General features: G+C 49.5%; 1 protein-coding gene and 1 long non-coding RNA gene across 9 annotated transcripts in view; one reads left to right on the forward strand and one right to left on the reverse strand.

The window, feature by feature from the left end:
• Positions 1-625: 625 nt before the first annotated feature.
• Positions 626-2,742, forward strand: MAGEF1 (MAGE family member F1). Its single transcript, XM_055570315.1, has one exon. The coding sequence runs from the start codon at positions 1,084-1,086 to the stop codon at positions 2,005-2,007; it is 924 nt and encodes a 307-aa protein (XP_055426290.1). The 5' UTR covers positions 626-1,083; the 3' UTR covers positions 2,008-2,742.
• A 1,830-nt stretch (positions 2,743-4,572) lies between these two features.
• The window catches only part of LOC129643781 (uncharacterized), a 45,893-nt gene continuing 29,405 nt past the window's right edge, over positions 4,573-21,060 (reverse strand). For 6 of the 8 annotated variants that reach the window (XR_008710503.1, XR_008710508.1, XR_008710501.1 and 3 more), the window contains 2 exons: positions 7,003-7,103; positions 4,573-5,569 (listed from right to left, as the gene is read on the reverse strand). This is a non-coding gene — a long non-coding RNA (uncharacterized LOC129643781). Of the gene's footprint in view, positions 5,570-7,002; positions 7,115-21,060 lie in introns of all 8 variants that reach the window. The other 2 variants (XR_008710502.1, XR_008710506.1) reach the window with 1 other exon arrangement.

The raw sequence follows: 21,060 nt of genomic DNA on the forward strand, positions 1-21,060 counted from the left end.
AGAGGAGCTGGAGAGAGAAAGGGGGTTGGGAGACAGACTGGTAAAGGTCAGAGTAGGGCAGGCAAAAAGAAATAAATAATGGGAGTAATTAAGTCTGATTAGGTTAAAAACAAAACCCCTCCCCTTTCCTCCAGTTAGTTACTATTTCTGCCAGCTGTACCTCGATATATCTTTTATCATCTTCTTTGACTCCTGTAGAATCTGCTATCCTTACCCTCTCGTCATCCATTTTACAATACTTGTGGAGTGCCTCTATGTGCTGGGCACTGTTCTGGGCACTGGAGATATGCCAATGAACAAGACAGGCCACATCTCAGTTCCTATTCTGCACTATAATAATGCCAATACTCCAAGCTGGATTCCCAGCTTTTGGTCAGCCCTTCTCCAATCCATATTCCACAGGGCCACCAGAGAGACTAGATGATACAGATCCGGTTCGGACACTCCCTAGTTTAAATCCCCCCTGTTTAAATATATTTCAATCTCTCGAGCATCGTGTTCAAGGCCTGTCACGAACTGTCCCCCATAGCCTTATCTCCCAGGCTTCACCTCCATGCAGACCGCACTTGTGACACAGAAAATCACTCAAAATCTTAGACAAGCGCACTTAGAAATAAGCACCTGCTGAAGGGATGTGGCTAGAACTCCATCCCTATTTCATCCTTCTAAACTGAAACCTTAGGATAGCCTGGTTGCTCCCGCCTCCAGCCTGTCGACTAAAAAATCAGCCCTGACTCCTCCACAGCCTGGGCATCCTGAGAAGCCTGTGAGCACTCCTATCCCAGCGGGAGCCGGAAGAGGACGGGCTTCGCGCGGCCTCGGGGCCGCCATCTTGGCTGAGTTGGCCGGAAGAAGTCTGGCAAGTCGGCAAACGAGTGCGCACTGAGGCTGCGCGGTGGCGGCGCCGCGGCAACCGTCCCGAACCTTCTGAGGTACAGCCCAGCAGCCGCAAAACCCCGTGTCATCTCTCGTAGTCCTCCTGCAGCCGCCCCAGCCGCTGTCCAACCCCTCCACCGGGGTTTGTGCAGCGGCTCGCACACCCCGCGGCCCGCGTACGCGCTCTGCACCTGCCTACCCGAAAACATGTTGCAGAAACCCGAGAGCGGGGCTCTCTCCATCCCTCAGGCGGAGAGGGAGATGGATGGCAGCCATGACGGTGAGACCCAGGCTCTGACCGCCTCGCAGGAGATGGCCCCGAGCCCCCTCCTGCAGGAGAGGCCCGAGGAGGACCTTGGCGCTGTAAGGGAGGAGGGGGCTACAGAACCCTCTCTCACCCCGAAAGGCGCGAGGGCTTTGGCAGCCAAAACCTTGGCCCGGCGTAGAGCCTGCCGCCGTCTGGATCGGACGGTAGCCGAGTTGGTGCAGTTTCTGCTGTTGAAGGACAGGAAGAAGAGCCCCATCACTCGCTCCGAGATGGTGAAATACGTTATCGGAGACTTAAAGGATCTGTTCCCTGAGATCATCGCAAGGGCCGCAGAGCATCTGCGGTATGTCTTCGGTTTCGAGCTGAAACAGCTTGACCGCAAGCACCACACTTACATCCTGATCAACAAACTAAAACCTATTGAGGATGAGGAGGAGGCTCTGAGAGGAGATGGCCCCAGGTTGGGTCTCTTAATGATGATCTTGGGCCTTATCTACATGAAAGGTAATAGCGCCAGAGAGGCACAGGTCTGGGCGATGCTGCGTCGGTTGGGGGTGCGTCCCTCAAAGTATCACTTCCTCTTTGGGTACCCGAAGAGGCTTATTATGGAAGATTTCGTGCAGCTGAGATACCTCAATTACAGGCGTGTGCCTCACACCAACCCACCGGAATGTGAATTCTCTTGGGGTCCCCGAAGCAACTTGGAAACCAGCAAGATGAAAGTCCTGGGGTTCGTGGCCAAGCTCCATAAGAAAGAACCCCAGCACTGGCCAGTGCAGTACCGTGAGGCCCTGGCAGATGAGGCTGATAGGGCCAGAGCTGGGGCCAGTGTGAGGGCTAGGGCCAGCACCCACCTCTGGTGAGGGCCAGCTAGAGATGGGGGTGGGGGGGATAGAGAAGCTACCGTCTGCATCATAAGTAGACTCCGTGGGGAGAGGGTCTTTATTTCTGTAGCATTTGTGTTCGTGTAACTAGGATTTAGTTTTTGTATCTTGCTCAGTTTTGCTACGTTTAATATACTGTTAAATTGATGTTTATATATGAAATTCGTCTACTTTTTCCTGTAGGCTTTTGTTGTAGATTTTTGCTGGTTTTGTAAAATGAATTGAAAACCTTTATATTTTCTTCTGTAGTCTTGAACAAATTATGCAGCACCAAATGATGTATTTAAATAGTTTGAAGGAACTCAGCAGTATAATGATCTGGTACCAGGGGAAAAAATAGCTGAATGGTATCTAGCTTTCTACCAGTTTTTGTCTATTGTATAAAGAAAAAAGGCTGACATGTAACTCTGCTTAGTTTGTATAGTATCTGGTCGCGGGGGGTGGGCATGCAATAAATTAGAGGTATAACCTGGTACATGTAATAAACATTTGTTAAGCATCTTTTGTGTGATGCACTGTTGGTGGGTATTTGGGAATTAAAGGGCTTCCCACGTGACTCAGGTTAAAGAATCTGCCTGCAATGCAGGAGACCCCGGTTCCATCCCTGGGCTAGGAAGATCCCCTGGAGAAGGGACTGGCAACCCACTTCAGTATTCTTACCTGGAGAATTCCGTAGACAATGGAGCCTGGAGAGCTACAGTCCGTGGGATCCAACAGAGTTGGACATGACTGAGCAACTAATACATGCTGAGCAAGATAAAGGTCCTACTCTTCAGAGCTGGACAGTAAATAAATAAACCAGAAATTACAGTGCAGTGAGTTGAAGGCTGCAGCGGGACACCTAGCCCCACTGGAGTGATTGGGTGAGGCTTACCTGAAATTACCTTTAGTGGGACTTCAGTGTAGGGAAGGTGAAAAGACAGGGTGGGAGGAGACCGGGGGGAGGAGGGGTGGGGGCATGGAGGGGGGTGAGGAAAAGAAGTTGCAATGAGGAGATGGTATTAAAAATGACTACTTAAGATGCTCTTGAGTTACATGGGATGACTTGATAGTTAACAGATCTGGAAAACAGCCGCCTTTGGCCAGTGCACTTGGCCCAGGGCACTTTATTACAGTGCATACATGATGGTGTCTTGGCATTTTGGTCTTCTCCATCTCCCTTCTCTCAGTCTTCATACGTTTTCCCTTCTACCAAAGCCCTCAGGGACCAAGCACTATAACAATTCTGGAACAGTATGTAGGGTGGAGGGTACGTGTGACATCCACTACTGCCAAGAAGTCTTCACGATCTCTCCCTTGGCACCAGGAAGCCCAGCACCTTCATCAGTGTTTCTGCTTGCTGCTTTCCGCTTGCTATCTCCCATTAGGAGAACTGTATACATCTTTCACATTCTTAATACACATGAGTCATCAACAAAAGCAGCTCAAGCCTCTGCAGTGCCCACCACCTTCACTCTGAGGATGAATCCTATAGGATGGGTACATCAAAGAATAAGGAACCTAGATGAGTGGTTACCAAACTAGAGCTGGGTGTAGAAGGATTGAGATGCTGGCCCCTACAGCTGCCATATATAGAAGACCCACTTCCTTCTTTCTTTACTGCCAGTTTTTGTGTGTGTGCACTTTCCATTGACCTGAATAACATATCTGAGTATGTTAAGGTTAGCATGGAATACAAACACTTTGAGATAAAAGCCCAGGGATCCAAAAAATCACAGTGAGACCAAAAGCTGTAAGTTTATGGGTAAAAAAGTTTACTAATGATTATGACTTCTGGACAGTTTATTAATATTAATTCATTAAACAGAAGTACTGAGTGCCCACTATATGCCAAGGACTCTGCTGGGTTCCAAAGATGAAAAAGGGAAAACTGATTTTACCCTCAAGGAATAATAGTGATAATTTCTCACATTTGTATTTTCTCACAGCTGTTGAGAGGTCAGCAGTGTCTGTACCTGAGGGTCTGATTACTTGGTGATTTGCTTACGGTCACTTGACAAAAGATAGCACCAAGACAAGAACCCAAGTCCCTTGCCTCCCAGTGTGTTTCATTCTAGTACATTGTGCCCCATGTCTGGGTTTCGATATATTGTATGTGATTTTATTTATCACAACTGCAAGAATCAAACAAGGCACATGTAATTAACGCCAGTTGTGACTGCAATCCTTATGGGATAAGTAGAATAGAAATACTTCCCATTTCACTGGCAGTAGAGGTGACTTTCAGAGAAGGCAATGGCACCCCAATTCAGTACTCTGTCCTGGCAAATCCCATGGATGGAGGAGCCTGGTAGGCTGCAGTCCATGGGGTCGCTAGGAGTCGGACACGACTGAGCGACTTCACTTTCACTTTTCACTTTCATGCACTGGAGAAAGAAATGGCAACCCACTCCAGTGTTCTTGCCTGGAGAATCCCAGGGATGGGGAAGCCTGGTGGGCTGCCGTCTATGGGGTCGCACAGAGTCGGACACAACTGAAGCGACTTAGCAGCAGCAGAGGTGACTTTGCTGAAAGACAGACGTATAGTTCATGGCAAGACAGGACTAACAACTACCATTTATTAGACATCTGCTACAGGCCAAAAGCATTCCCCTTTCCTTTTCACCACCATATTGCAAAGTTGGGTATTATGAAATACCTTCATTTTACAGATATTAATACTTGCCATTTATTCAATACCTAATATGAGCCAGCTTTTTAATGCTTTACATATGTTTTAATGATTTTTATAACAATCTAACAGGATAGATGCTATCTGTTCCATTTTGAACTGTGCAAACTGAAACTCAGAGAAGCTATAAAGTTCTCATAGATAGCATATGACATAACAAGGGTTGGAACTGAAGCCTGACTGAGTCAAAACCCCACAACTTTTCACTGTTACACATTTCCTTCTTTTTGGAACTCCTTTCAGACTTGGGGACTTATGTTCTTTCTTCCAAACATGGCTGTCTCTCTGGAGATACAAACAAGGATTGTATAACCAAGGTAATTATGACAAGACTGGTCTGTGAGAAGGTAAAAAGGAGGTTAAAATAAAGTTGGAGAGTTATCTGTGGACATTGGTTCCAGCTCTGCCTACCCACAGTGTTCTGAGTGCTGACCACAACGTGTAGAATGTGTAGCTTTACTCAAATTCAGCACGTTTTGTTCTTATAGGCCATGTTTCCTCAATCTTCATTAGTCTGCTCTCTCCATTAAGGCTCAAATTAAGTCTTTGATGCCATGAAACAATCAACTACCATTTGTGAACCTGCAAATAGTCCCAACGTTGCTTCCAGATGGTACAGAGGGCTGGCAGAACTCATACCCTTGCCTCAGGATGAAAGACCTCCCATGTCACAGATGCCATCATCAGCTTCTCTGAAGTACTAAAAGTGTGGCCTCTGGGCCCATGTGTAGAGCAGACCTTGGCCATGGTGAGGGCAAGAGATGAATTCCCCCATGGATTACGGTCACTCACATGAGGGAGAAGGAAGGCCTGGATCCCTGGTCTTCTTTCCCTTCAGGCACAAGCAGAACTAGATCTTCCTGGGTGAAACTGTGTGGGTGGGAGAGCAAAGAGATTTTGTCAGGAGAGTGATAGCAGATGGATTACTTCAGATCATACTTACTCTACCACAACTAGGTAAAAAAGCCAGGAAAGAGAAGTCCCTTGAAAACTGTGAATCAAGTCTTAGACAATGGGAAAGTTTCAGTTCTGCCACAGACTCTGCAGGGATCTTGACATTCAGCGGAGTCAGGACTTTTGACCCACTGGAACTTGGAGAGTGGGTGTTTGGAAATAGGCTCCAGTTGATTACAGCCCCAACATCTAACAGTCACGGAGGGCTCTGGAGGTGGCAGCTCATTCACAGCCCCTGTAAATCAGGCCTCAATTCATAGGCTCAATCACAATTTCCACTTGAGATAATTATGCTCCATGCCTTGGTCATGGTGGCAATTGATGCTTGTGCAAATTAGTCCTCAAATTGTGCAGCCCAGCAGAGATGGCAACAATTACCTCCCAGCAGAAATATAGTGTACTGGCTAAAGAGGTTAGGTGTTCTGAAAAGTGTCCCAATCGGGGCCTTTTAAAAGTCATGACTATGTGACCTTGAACAAGGAATTCCAAATTCTGAGGACTGAAACTCTAGGAAAGATTAGTGGGTGATTAGAGTTAATGGTTAGCTACAATCCACACCCATGACCCATCTTACCAGCTGACTGCAGACCCTGCCCAGTTCCCAGGCTAGTCACCACTGATAACAATAGCAGTCAACAATTATTAAGCCTTATCTATCAGGCATGGTGCTAAGATGATAACCGAGATGATAACCAAATTGGCTCCCTGTCTACTCCAGTACCCTCTCAACAGCCAGTCAAAGGTGAACTGAATGACATTTTTCTTCCTGAAGCAGTTCAACAAAGGGAGACTTGGCCTCCTGCTGATCACTCTCCTGGGCATCCTGGCCGTGGTGCTCATCAAGGCGGGACACTACTGACAGACCCCGGCCACCTCCTCATCATCTCTGCTGAATTATTCTTTTGCTAAGTGGCTAACGAACCAGTCATTTTTAAATCGTACCAGAACTTTTAAGAAGATATACAAACACACCATCTTCGCTATTCACCATTAATAAAACTCACCATTTCAATCAAAGCCCCCCACTTACCCGCCCCCCAGCCCCCCAGGACTGAGCATGCTTGCTCAGAGAACCTGTGTCCCTAGAGCTCTAGGCCTGGGTGGGGAGTGCACTGTGTGATCCCACGTTCCCAGAACCTGCTCAGTGACTCCTCCTCTCCAGGGACATGGGGCTTGGCACCCCCACCTTCAGGCAGCACCCCCTGAAGCCTTCCAGAGTCCACCCCACCCAGGTTTCCAGGTCTCAGTCCAGAGAGGTGAGGCAAGATCTCCTAGACCCCTCAGGGTTTGGGGCACTAGAACTGGGTTGTGGGGATCCCTGTCCCTGAACCTGGGACCTGAAGACTGACCTCCAGAAGGTGTTCCTTCTTTTTCACCAGTCTCCATCCTGTCTCGTGCTTGGCTTGTGATGGTCAGTTGTAAGGTCCACATGGGGCAAATCCTCAGGCTCCTGGAAGACAGCTGCCAGGTTGGTGCAAGAATCACCTGTCATTCATAGGCTGTGTGCGTCTTACAAAGCCACTGGCCTGTTTCACTTCTGTTGTGACAGTATTCAAACAATACCCACCCTCGAGCAGGGCCTGCACGTGGCAAGTCAGTGGCTCTTTAGGGATGAATCTTGTTTCTATACCACGAGGCAAGTAAGCATCCTCTTGGCTTTCCTTGTGGCTCAGCTGGTAAAGAATCCGCCTGCAATGCTAGAGACCTGGGTTTGATCCCTGGGTTGGGAAGATACCCTGGAGAAGGGGATAGCTACCCACTCCATTATTCTGGCCTGGAGAATTCTATGGACTGTATAGTCCATGGGGTTGCAAAGAGTCAGACATGACTGAGCAACTTTCACGTTCACTTCACTTCTACACAACAGCCCAATGAGGCAGATTCTGCATTAGCTGTCATTGCAACACTGTAGGCAGACCACAAGGAAGCATAATCCCTTTCATGCTGTCAGTGCACAAGTTAAGTGACTTGCCCAAGGTCATGACATCACTTGTGAGCTGCGAATCCAGAATTTGAACCTGAATTTCCTGGTTCTTGCTGTTAGTCCACCCTGCTGGTCTGCAGAAGGTTCTCAGGGAGCACCCAAGCTCCCTTTGGGAAAATGGGGCTGAGGGAGAAGAAAGAAAACCTCTGGGCCTGCTCCTTTATACCATTACCTAGAGCACCCAGAGTAGAGTCAGTGAGGAACAGGAGGAACAAATTGGCTTCTCTAACTGCAGGGTCACCAGAAGGGACCCAGACTGGGAGGGGAGCCCAAACTGGAGGAATGCCAGCTCTGGGCAGCAGCACTGTGGTTCCCGCAGTGGGGGGCCTGGTGCCCAAGATGCAGAGGGGTGTCAGCACAGGGAGGGACCACCATGAGGCCAGAGAGGGCTCCTACAATGGCACGTCCCTGGCCCCCAAGGCAGACGGATCCACTTTTCACCCCACTCTGCCATGCGCTCCGGTCTGCCTTCAGCTGAGGACCTAATTCTCCAAGCTTTGGTTTCCTCATCTTTCAAACAGAGATGAAGCTGCTGCTGCTAAGTCATTTCAGTCGTGTCCGACTCTGTGCGGCCCCATAGGCTGCAGCCCACCAGGCTTCCCCATCCCTGGGATTCTCCGGGCAAGAACACTAGAGTGGGTTGCCATTTCCTTCTCCAATGCATGAAAGTGAAAGGTGAAAGTGAAGTCGCTCAGTCGTGTCCGACTGTAGCGACCCCATGGACGGCAGCCCACCAGGCTCCTCCATCCATGGGATTTTCCAGGCAAAAGTACTGGAGTGGGGTGCCATTGCCTTCTCCGAGAGATAAAGCTACCTACTTCAAAACACCATGAAGCCTGAAGGAGGGGATTACCAGGCACTTCGCACAAGATCTGCCACATGGGAACTAGTGTTATTATAAACTGTGTTCACTCATTGCAACAAACACTTATCTTCTGTACATACATCCTGGTGGTGAGATTACAGCAGAGAATAACAGACAAAAATCCTTGTCCTCTAGAGCTTGCAGATCAGTATGAGGAGATAGACAATAAGGAAGTATGATACACAGCATGGTGGATGGAAGTCTATGTTGCAGGGAGAAACAAAGCAGGAAAGGGGGTGTGCGATTTTAAATAGCCTGCTCAGGGAAAGCCTCGCCACTGAGACATTTGAGTCAAAACTGAAGGTGAGAAGCAGGAAGCCCACAAGCTGTCTGAGTGGGGGGACCCAGGAGGAAGGGGTGCCAGCAGATGGAACAATGAGTGTGAAGGCCAAGGGTGGAAGCAGGCCAGGCGGTTTCTGAGAAGTAGCTCCTACAAGCAGAGTGAGAGGTGGGGGAGGGCTGAGAAGAAGGAGTGTTCCTTCTCCTCAAGGAGCTGGCACAAGGACCTAAAACAATGAATAAACACAGAGCTGCACCCAAGAGTTACTGTCGGAGCTCAGCAGAGGAAGAAACCACAGCAGCCTGAGGCAGCAGGGCCTTCCGCTGGGCCCTGAAGGGGAAGGAAAGAGAAAATATTCCTTATATGTAGCGTTTGTGTTTCTAATTATAAGTGCTTGTAGTGGAAAATTTGGAGAGTTCCATAAAAATATAAAGAAGAAAATGGATTCTCTAGAACACTGGCACCCAGAGGCAACCACAGTTAACAGGGCAGTACAGTTTTATATCTCTCTCTAGTGTATTTAGTTTTCACCTGCCAAGGGTAGAAATGATTTGTTGCTACTTTAACAAAATGAGTCACGACACTGAGCCCCACTCCATGCAATTTGTCCTCAAATACTTCTGGGTGTTCCTAGTGGGACATCTCAAAGGATGTCACAAGCCCATCTATCCACAGCAGTCACCATGTGGGGCTTATGGAGACCCATGAAAGGAGCCTTTGCCGGAGATGGTCCCTTGGGGGGTCCTCAGCATCCATGGCTGCTGCCTCCTCTGATGGCCACCAGGGTACCAGAGGGATGCTGTGTTCTGTGTGCAGGGGTGGACAGCGTGTCCTTCTCCCCAACTCTGTGTCAAGAAATATCACCTGAGTCCCAAAGCAGCAGTGCCAGGGCCTCTCCAACCTCCTTAGGAAGCCTGCTTGTCTCTGCTTGCAATGTCTTACAAGCAACTCTCCAAACTTCAGCTGAAGATAGTTGCCTCCACCAGGACCAGTTCATGTTCCCTTCCTCCACAACTCTTTTCCTCAAATCTTAGGAAAAAAGGGGAAAAAAGGCAGTCCCTGTCTCCCAAGGCATGTCTGTTTACACTGCTGAACCAGAACAGTGAACATCTGCACTCACGTCGTCGGTGACTACACAGTTTAAGATTGGTGTTGATTTTCCCAAAACAAAGCAAAAGTCTGCCCCAGTGGTAAATTAAATTCTCTGCTGCTGCTGCTGCTGCTAAGTCACATCAGTCGTGTCTGACTCTGTGTGACCCCATAGACAGCAGCCCACCAGGCTCCCCCGTCCCAGGGATTCTCCAGGCAAGAACACTGGAGTGCGTTGCCATTTCCTTCTCCAATGCATGAAAGTGAAAAGTGAAAGTGAAGTTGTGTCTGACTCTTCGTGACCCCATGGACTGCAGCCTACCAGGCTCCTCCATCCATGGGATTTTCCAGGCAAAAGTACTGGAGTGGGTTGCCATTGCCTTCTCCAGATTAAATCCTCTACCTCTATACAAATCACTAGCAATTAGTTCCCTTCCTCCACATTTCCCAGCTTCTTCTCATCATTTTTTTAAAACCATAGGGTGCATCTCAGCCAGGGATGCTGTATACCATGAGAGATGGCTATAATTTAGGTAAAAGGTTGGAATGGAAGAAAGGATTCTAGGCAAGGGAAACCACTCCAGCTAAAGTCAGGTAGGAAGAGTGTGCGGTGTCCTGGGGACCATAAGGGGACCAGTTAGATTGAAGCAGAGTTTGTGGAGGAGAGGAGAGGGCGCTGTGGATGGAGAGAGACAGTGGCTGCAGGAAAACCATGAGCACATGGATGGTGGCTTGGCTGGTCGTGAAGGGGGAGGCTGGAGGCAGGGAGGCCACTCCACGCTAGAGTGGATGGCAGCCTGATGTGGGGAGTGGTGCAGCAGGAACAAGAGTGGGAAGGACAGGCTGGGGGACGAGCTTGAAACGACTGGATAACTGATCAGCTTTGGGAAATGCAACAGAGGGACATGTGAGATATGACTCAGAACTTCAAGCTGTCATGTCTGGAAGAATGCTGGAGTCATTCATTAGAACAGCTGGATGCCCAGGGGGAGCTGGTTTGTGGTCAAGAAAATGGCTATGTCATCAGTTACCCTGAGTCTCAGTTGCTCAGTTGAATATCTGATGGATACTTGGAGCTGGGGCAGAGGAGGGACACTGAGGCTGAAGGTAGACACTCTGAGTCTCTTTGAAGACGTAGCCCAAACCATGGGCTTTCTCCTTGAGAGCGAGTGTAGAGGGAGGAGAGCAGAAACTTGACGGGCTCAAGTTCTTGCTGAAAGCAAGGGTCTTGGCAGTCCCAAGCAGCTTACACAGAAACTCAGTCCTGCCCCCAGAGTGGCCTTCTGGGCCCATTTCCTAATTATATTTCTAATAAATGATCTGGGGGATAAGAAGAAAGTTCAGAGGCAATAGCACGGCCAGGGACTCATGGAAGTGGGAAAACAGAAGCTGCAAGTTGTTGCAAGTTGGTGTCAGTGACAGGGAGGCCAAGAGTCTTTGCGTGCATTACAAATGGAAGTACAAACACACAGTCGCACTGCGGCTGGAAGGGCTCAGGACGGACCTAACCAAGGCTGAAATGGGTCAACTCATGAGCTTCCAGACTTAGCAGCCTTTCTCTCCCAGCTTTATAAAGGACCTTCTGTCCTGGAATGGAACTTTCCAGGCAACAGCATCACCTTTGACCAGATCTGAGATATCTCCACAGGACAGATCCCGAGCGAGGGAGATTCCACTCAGGGAGAACCCACACATTCAGCCTCTCGGACACACAGGGCATGCTGCCCAGACACAAATGCACACTGGGTATATATCAATACACCTACAAATATCTCCTCCAACTCCACAGGAGACATAAAAAAATATCATTTGGCAACTATCATATATCAGGTACTTTGCCTAGAGCTTCCCAAGTATTTTTACATTTAGTCTCACAACAATTATTAGAGAAAGGGATCATTTTCCAATTTTGTAAAAAAAAAAAAACAACCAAGGCTCAGAAAAGTGAAATATTTTGCCCAGGATCACATGCCTAGAAAATGGCAGCTGGTTCCTGACCCAGATCTGCCTGTGCACTCACATGTTATTATTCTTCTTTCTTCAATATGTGTACACAATAGACTCATACACACAAACATATACCCATCCCCTCTGCACACACAAAATCCCCATAGAAAGTAAGCTCCTTGAGGGCAAGGATTGCATTTTGTCCACTGATGTATCCCAGGCATCTGGAACAGTGACTGGGCACATAGTATACACTCAACGAATATTTTAGGGTTGTCATTAAATGAACCGAAAGCATACAGGCATGGAACACTCACCTGTGTGCAGATATGCCTACACACGTACACATGAGCACACTCACTCACCTTCATACACACTTAATACATTAAATCCACTGCCTGAAAGGAGATCCCAAGTGAGGCCCCAGGTCTCAGAAGTGCCCCCACCCCTCACCCCAGGCCTTCTCCATCAGCAGCCTCACTGCTGGTCTCCCCAGACCCCTCCCTGGAGCAGCAACCAGCCCTCCCCACAGCCTCATCACATCCCATCTCCTTCTTTTCTTAGTTCACTCAAAACAAAGAATTTTTTTAAAAGATCTTTACTAAGAGAGAAGGAGAAAAACATTAACAAAAAAAAAAACCAAAAAACCTGTAAGCTCTTGAACAGAGGAGTCGACAGAGCCAGTTTCTTATCCTAAGTCGTGCCCTTGAGTCCAACCACAGCCTGGCATAGCTGGTGAGGCAATCAGCTTGTGGAGATCAGGCCCTGCTTGGCTGCTCTGCCAGCAGTTCAGATGCCCAGCCTGAGGGAGCAGGGAGTTGACACGGCTGCTCAATCTGGGCGATTCTCTCTTCCTCCAGATACGGCTGCTGCTTCTGTCCAGGCACAGACTCTCCTGCCACCCTGGCCTTCAGTTAACTGCAGTTTTACACCCTCTTTTTTTCTGCCATCTGCTGTGCCCTGGGCTTGTAAACCAGGCTGGTCCAACCCAATCGCTTGGTAGAATTGTGTCAATTCTGTGTATAAAACTCCAACCACCTTAATTCCTTCCTGGAGCCTCAAGCCTCTGCCTGGCATGGCTCCTGCTCACCTCTGGGCCTCCATCCACTCCACCCTTTTTTTATCTGTTCTCCAGTGACATTTGCAAAGCAGTTCTGATGGAGGTGCCAGAGCCCAGGGTCCCAAGGGTCTGTTCACTCAGACACCTCAGACACCCCAGAGCAGATCCTGGGCCACTGTATCAACACCACTGGGGTCTCTGGATTAAAAAGTAAATTCCTGAGCCCACCCAAGGCCTGCTGGATCAGAGTCTCTGCAAGTGAGGCCCAGAAGCCAGCACTTTTAACAAGCTTCCCAGGTGACTCTCACACTCCAAAGTCCAAGAAGGACCACCCCAGATTTATTAAATTCCATACATACCCTCATGCATATATAATAATGATAGCTAAAATATTTATTGAGCACTTACAATGTGCCGGGAAGTATTCTCATGTATTAACTCAGTTCACCCTTATAACAAGGCTGAAAAGGAGGCATAGTATCATACCCACTTTATGACTTGCCCAAGTTCACACTGCCTTTTATGGGAAGTCAGGAATCAAACCTAGGCTCTGTGACTTCCAAGCCTGCATGCAACCAGCATATACTCTCTAGCACACACAACTGCACCCACATCGACCACACACAAGACCCCCAACCCCTCAGAACCACTGACAAAAAGGTTCCAACGAAAAAAGATGGAGAGCCAGGGCATTTTCCAAGGTTCCTGGTTTCTCTCTTACCTCAAGTCTGGCATACGCAGATCTGAGCCGAGCGAGCCAGCAGCCACAGCCAGCAGAGCCAGGGAGCTGGTGAGCTGCGGCCCCAGGTCTTTGGCAGCACCCCCAGGCCCTGAGGCTCAGCTCTGCCTGCTGTAGGAAGCGTGCCCACCACGGGCCTCTGCTGCCATGCCCCACGGGCCCTGCCCCCCGGCCTCCACTGCCCAGTGTGGCCTGGCTCCCTGAGACCCAAGCCCCTGACAGGGCCCTCCCTGCAGCTAGAGAGCAGATGTGCGTGCAGCTTTCTCCAAAAGCAAGTCTTCTCAGGAATCCTGCCATGGGGGGAAGGTAGGAGGGTGGGGGAAGGAGTGGAAAAACAACTGAAATACCATAACACAAAAAAGTGATCCAAAGAAAAAGCAGCAACTGAGTATCTGGAAGGAATAAACTGAGGAGGAAAGGCGCAGAGTTGTGCAGCGTGGCCACGAGGCTGCCAACCTTGGCAGACGGGGGCTGGGAGCTGGGGACTGGGCGGCGCCGTCAACTGGCCACAAGGCTGATCTGGCCAGGGGCTGAGGTGCGGGGAGAGCAGAGATTGGGCTGATGTGGGGGCTTGAGAAGGGGATTTCAGCCAGCAGCATCCTCCTTCCCAGGGCTCTGGGCACTGTGTTCTTCAGCCCCCAAGAGCCATCTGGAGGGTCCTTCCCAACATTCTCCACCTGAAGGGTTTGCTTAGGACAGTGGAAAGAACCAGAATGATGCCTGGACTCACACACCCTGATAGTGGGGAGAGAGGGCTTTCTCAGAATAGGGCTGGATGCTCTGACAGTAGAGGAGAAAGATGGGAAGGATTTATTCTGAGGCCACAGAATGCAGGATAAAGTGGTTCTCACCTAGCTCCCTCCTGATGAGCAGTGCGACCGAGGGCAACTCACTTATTAAACACTGAGCCCTAGTCCCCTTGCTGTAAAATAGGCTAACTCAGGCTTTCTGTGTACATCTCAGGGTCAAAAAAGATCCATAGATTAGACAGCCAATCAAAGCTGAGGCTTGAGCACAGAAGCAAGATGGGGCTGTGTCTCAACACGTGGAGCTGAAGGATTGGATTTGAGACCTATTTACTAGCCACATGACCTTGGAGTAGACATTTAACCTCTCTGTGCTCAAAGGAGCCAAAGCCTAGATATATGAAAAGCTTTTGAAAAAAGTTTTACAAGCAGTAGATGCTGTAAGCTCCCACTTCCTCATCATGTTCCAGGTACAGATTGTATGTATACTTTTGTGAGGCAGGTACTACATATTCCCATTTTACAGAGGGAAAAAGAAGGCTCAGGGAAGTTAAGGAACCTCTGAAAACTGACAGGTGCTTAAGTTGAACCAGGTCTGTCTAACTCTGGAGCCCATGGCGTCTCTCCTATTGCAGCCCACAGGGCAGGGATAGGCAATGCCTGGTTGGTAAGCCTAGGAAAGAGGCACAGTCTTAGTAGAGGAGCCTGGCTGAGGATATTGGGCGGCAAGAGCAGGGATTCTGTTCAGGCTCGTCTTATGCAGGAGGCGTGTTGAAGTGTGATGTGCCCAGACCTGGAGGAACAGAAGCCCCCAGTGTCTCATGACAACCTGGAGGCCAGGTGCCCGAGGGTGCAAAGGCGCCATAATCCACCATGAGGGCAACTGCCAGGCAGAGCCTGGGGAACAAAGCAGGGAGCACGAGAGCTGCCAAGTAGGTCAGCAGAGCAGCAAACTGTTGAACGAGATAGGTGTGGAGCTGGGAACAAGCTGGATTGTTAATAGGATAACCACAGATAAAAGGAGGCCCAGACAGGTCATCAGGATGGCTCAGGAATCAACTCCATAGCTGTGCTTGAGGCCTCCTCTTATATAAGAGGCTCTGTGAGGCTATGGGGGATTTTGAGTGGACAGGTTATTGAGACCTGGGGTCAAGTACAGAGAGAAAGCTGGTGGTTGGTCACAGGGTATGGAGTTGAAGAATCAGGTTTGAGATCTACTCACTAGCCATTTGACCCTGGAGTAGACACTTAACTCTGTGCTGAAGAGCCAAGCCTAGATAAGAGCTGAGCAAAGATGGTCTCCCTCCACGTATGCTCACCAGCCCCTGCCCACACCTCACATTTCCCTTCTGTTTCAGCAGTTTTGACCACTCCATTGTAATGACCAGCCAGTGTGTCCATCACCCTATCAGGACTGTCGGTTTCTCAAGGGCACCCCATTGTGGTGCCTGAGACAGGGACTTATAAGTGTTTGAGAAATGAAGGAGGAACCAAGTGAACAAAAATCCATCCTAGGGACATCCTAAAAGCAGGCAGTGGCCGATCTGGGTCTTAAAGGAGTGGATGTATTTAGATAGTATTAGGTTGCCCAAAGAGTTCGTTCGGGATTTTCTGTACCATCTGATGAAAAATCCGAATGAACTTTTTGACCAACCCAATACTTTCTCTTCAAAGAAATCAAAGCTCTTCTTGGTTCCTAATATTTGAGTTAGCCCTCACACAGCACACATACCAGTCCCCAAATGCTAAAAGAATTCTTTCAACAATGTTTATTCATTCCACAAACATTTGCTGAGCTTAAACTCTGCGTCAGGCCGAAAAACAAAGGCTAAGAAGATAGGGTCCTTGTTTTCAAAAGTGCGACTGGGAAGTGGTTGGGAATGGGGTGCAGATAAGCACATGATAATCATGATGACAGAGGATGAGATGGCTGGATGGCATCACTGACTCGATGGACATGAGTCTCAGTGAACTCTGGGAGTTGGTGATGGACAGGGAGGCCTGGCGTGCTGCGATTCATGGGGTCGCAAAGAGTCGGACACGACTGAGTGACTGATCTGATCTGATCTGATCTGAATCATATTCTTTGACTATCTAGAGGATTCTGTGGGAGCCCATTGGAGATATAACCAATTATCCAGGAGGGAGCAAAGAAAGTGTTGCTATGTATGGCTGTGCAGGTCGTGTAGTGCACAAGGCAGGGTGCTCCCTGGAGCTGAGCAATGCAGTTCTTCCTGGCCAGTGGCATCTGAAGTTCTGTTGCCCCATCATCCCAAGCCCCAAACCCTGGTCCATCAACCTGGTCCCAGTGGATTTTTCTCCTCCTCTGGCTCCTCTCTGAGAATTTCTTTGTCTAGCCCTCCAGAGAATTTTTCTTCAGGAAAACTCTCCAGGAGCCCCTGTGATCCCCTTTCTCCTGCCAGCTCCATAAAGCAAGCCGGCTCCTCTCAGAGAATTACAGTTTGGGGAAGTGTGATTCATGGGGAAGGAACTCTTTCCATGGCTTTCTAACCTTTGATGTGACCCCAAAAAACCTGTGGCTAATACAGAATGCTCTAAATCTCACAAAGCTCATAAACACAAGAGCCACACTGCGTTGGGCCATGAACAAGGCCTCTGGCTAGTCAGCTCCTGCCACCAGCTGGAGGAATGTTCCCCTGTTCCCACCCTACACCGACAGCCCTCCCCACCACCCCTCCACCCTCCTGGCAGCTCTTGCAGCAGCCCAAGGCCCCTGTGGCTAGGAGGGGAGGCTTGTTGAGGCCCCCGATGGCCCACCAGTCCATGGCTGGACCCAGAACCTCCAACTCTACTAGGAAAGGCCTCAGTTGCTGAGCAAGGGAGGAAAAAGCCAAAGAAACGGACTCTAAAATCCAGCCTCCCTGATGGGAAGAACAGCTGGGATTAGAAAGATACATGTGAATTTTAGGTGACATGTCTGCAAAAGTAGTGCCCACTGAGATTCCTGGAAGCTTTCTTGCAAAGCAAAGCAACATAAATGAAGTCTGTTTTTCCCATAAAAACAATGTGGGGGTTTTTTTTGGGGGGGGGAGAAGGGGGAGGTTTTTTTTAAAGAGACAAATCTATCAGCCACAAGTTTAATGAACAGGAAGCCATATACCCATTCTCTACATAGTAGATTTCTTTCTAGAGCAGGGTATAGAAGAAGCAGGACAAAATGGGAATGCATCAGATAATGCAAATGAAACGCCTTGCACAGAACGCGCCCTATGGTAAGTGATCAATAAAAGGGTCACTGTTATTTTAATGCTGTATTTTATTATCTGAGCAATTCCTGGGAGAGGCACTGAGAGGAGCAAGAAGAATCAAAGTTTTCAGGAACTCTTCGGAAGCCCTGCTTGACCACCCCTGGTGGGGCCCCAAGACCTCCCAGTGGGGAAACCAACTGACTGTGTGGAGGACGTGTGTGCTCTGCCACTCATGCTGAAAATAGTACCATCGCACGGCTGGCGGCAAAGGTGCAGGGCCAGGCAGTGGCCAAACTAAACTGACGACGAGCTTCGGGACACTTGGTCGGGACTTCCCTTCCTCCTGCCTCCTCCATAGCACACCCACTGCAGCAATTTGGAAGTCTAAAGTTCTTTTTCTTTAACCCCCCAAAGTCTCTTGAAACAAGTTTTTGCCATTGGGTTTAGGGTGGGGGTGGGGATGGACGCTGGGCTGGCTTCCAGCAGCTCTCTGCTGGTCTTGACAAGTCTGCCCCCATGCCGCCCTGTTCTAGCAGGTCGGTGACATGTGGACACTTGACCCAGGCCCAGGACAAGTGGAAAGATTCCTGTCCCTCTGAGCACTGTATGTGTGTGTGTGTGTGGTGGTGGCTGCGGGGGTGGGGGTGGTGGGGGACGGGGGTCTTGCTCCCTGGAAAACCTTTCCAGAGATTTCTTTTCCCCTGAAGGCCAGGGATGCACCAGAAAGGTGAACCTTGTTCTCTTCTCCAAGGCTGGGGCTACACAGTGGGAAGGGATGGGTTGTGTCCCAGTGGGGGCCGTCTAACAGGCCCCCAGCATACAGCCAACTCACTCTCCATGGGACAGAGGCATCTGCTTTCTCAACTTGTTAATTTCATACTCACAACCTGGGGAAAATCACCGCCCCTCCCCCCTGCTTTCCCCACCTCTACTTTAATCAGATTCTCACTTACTTTACTGAACAGAGAACGGAAAGGACCTCCTCTTAGTGTGTGCAGGCACTGAGAACGAATGGAGAAATCCCCAGGGGTCTAGCTATTGAGCTCCTGTTTGCCATATTTCTCTAGAATTTGCAATCAGGAGCCATCACTTCTTACTCACCTGTGGTCATCATTTACTCTTTGGGCCTCAATGGCCTCATTTGTGAAATGGGGATAATAACAATATCATCCCATAAGGCTGTTTGTTGTGAGGAATAAATGAGGTATGAGAAAGGGCTTTGCAAACGCTACAGTGCCACACATAATAATTACAGTGATTAATATTATTATTACAGTGCTGCAAGCACTATAAAAATAGCCATTGTCCCTCAGAAATCTGCCCCTCCTCGAGCCTGTCGATGTTTTCAGGGGAACACCAGGAGAGCCTTCGAGACTAGAGTCTCTGTCTCCTGACCAAACATGCCAGGGGGCACAGCCAGGGCAGGAGGGCCAGACTGAGGCCAGCCCTCTCTCTCCCTACCATCATCCAGCTCTAGCAAGAGGACAGTGATTATACCCCCAAGGAGGAGCGAGGTTCTTTCCCAGGGATTACCTCACTCCTCCAGAGGCGAGCAGACATAAAGAGAGGGAGGAGCAGAGTTGGCTAAGTGGGCAGCCTGGAGTCACATGACTTTCCCAAAGCCAGAGGAGGCAGGGCCAGAGGAGCAGACTAAAAGGGGCTGATCCTTTAGGGTCAAATCCAGGAACTACCCCCTACCCACCCCCTGCCCCAGCCCCAGGCTGAAAATGGGCCAGGGAGACCAAAGCTCTCTGGCTCCCATAGTAACTGCTCTTGTTTGCTGAGCCTGTCTCCGTGTTTTCCATCCATTTTCTCTCAATTGACCCTAATCACAGCCCTGCCACACAGGGGTTATTAGCCCCTTTTTCACAAGAGGCTCTGACCGGATGTCATTTTCCCAACGTTGCTCATCTACTTAGCGGCAAAGCTGGATGAGATCTGAACCAGGACCCGTTTGAGTCCATGGCTCAGAACCACTCTACCCACTGCCTGCCTGTCTGGTCAGCCCAAAGCGGCAGGGTGGGCTGAGTTTGGCTAGCCTCAGGGTGGGGTCCCCAGCCACTCCAGGGAGAGGAGAAAGCCTACCAGGAGAGGGGAAATGGTTTACTCTTAGTAACTCCACTTCTGGACACCTGCCAAGCCTGTACACCCCAGACTAAGCCACAGGGCTGCCCTGCCCCTGTGCCCAGCTGGGACGAGTGTCAAAAGTGACCTGCTCCAGCATTTGGCCCCAAACCTAGGGGAGGCACTGGGGAGCCCCAGAAGGAGGTCTTCTTACTTCACTTCCTGCTCACTGCAGAGCAACAGGGGCCTGATGATGGAGGACAAGAACCCAGCTCCTGAAGCAGGTGGGAGTGAGGACAGGCAGCCCTCTAGTCTTCCACCCCCAAACTGGCTGTGGGGGAAGATGCCTGAGTCCTCACCCCAGGGCAGGGGCTGGCCAGCTTTCCCCTCTTTTCTTGCCATCTCAGGAAGGGGTGATTGATGGTGAGATAGCCTGGACTGAGGCAGAGAACAAAGGAGTACCGATTAAATCCTACGGTTTTTGTTGGGATGGATCACCCCAAAGGAATTCTTTCTACTTATTGTAAAAGTCATACAGACGTATTTCAGAAGATTTGGCAAATACAAGAAAAAGAATTATCTATAATTTTACCACCATAACACAACCAATGGCAACATTCTTGTGTCATTCCTTCCCAGGTCTCCCACCCCTTTTTTATTAAAAATTTTTTTTAAACTGTGCTTATGCCATTTTCAGAAGTGATTTCCCCCATCACTTGTCGTGACATAAAATCACCTTCCCGTATCACTGTGCAGTTGGCCTGTCCTCCTTTGGGACAACTGTAGGGGAGTCCACTGTGTGGGTCAAAGTAAAGCTTCCACCCCCTGATGTAAGAATGTTCATATTTGAAGTCTTAACCAAAGTAGACAATTTGAATCACATTTAGTCAACCTTTGATAGACTGCCTGTTTTGCAGAGAATAAGATGATACGGACTCAGAGCTGGCCCCAGAAAATCCAAGAAGCCCTTGGTTGCAGCAGGTTGGGGAGGGGGTCTGTGAGAGAGGAGGCACAGCTGGGCTGAGGTTGGGGCACCTGCCACCACTTCAGAGCCACACAAATCAGGCCCTTTGCCATCCTGGCCCTGCAGAGCCTGGGTTCTCAACACTGCTTCTAGGCCAGAGAGTTGCCAGGAGAAACTGATTATAGAAGAATGTTAGATTGGAAAGTGAGGAGCCTCTGCCATGTGCCTGCTGTCCCTTCCATAGCCTTCCGGCACTTGCTAGGGGCCTGCCTGGGGGAGGGCGGCCCTGAGAACGCTGGCCCACGGCTGGACGGCAGCCTAGTTCCTAGGTGGGCCTCCGGCCCATCAGCCTGCCCAGGGATGCTCTCCAACAGGTCCTTTGAAGTTTATTAGGTATTTATCAAAGGGCCTACTGAATGCATTGGGCTTCCCCAGTGGCTCAGTGGGTAAAGAATCCGCC

Source organism: Bubalus kerabau, chromosome 2 (assembly GCF_029407905.1).
Source record: "Bubalus kerabau isolate K-KA32 ecotype Philippines breed swamp buffalo chromosome 2, PCC_UOA_SB_1v2, whole genome shotgun sequence".
Taxonomy (NCBI): Eukaryota; Metazoa; Chordata; class Mammalia; order Artiodactyla; family Bovidae; genus Bubalus; species Bubalus kerabau.

What these genes read in the sequence shown, in the direction of transcription:
- MAGEF1 (XM_055570315.1), top strand. Translation starts at nt 1,084, where the DNA reads ATGTTGCAGAAACCCGAGAGCGGGGCTCTCTCCATCCCTCAGGCGGAG.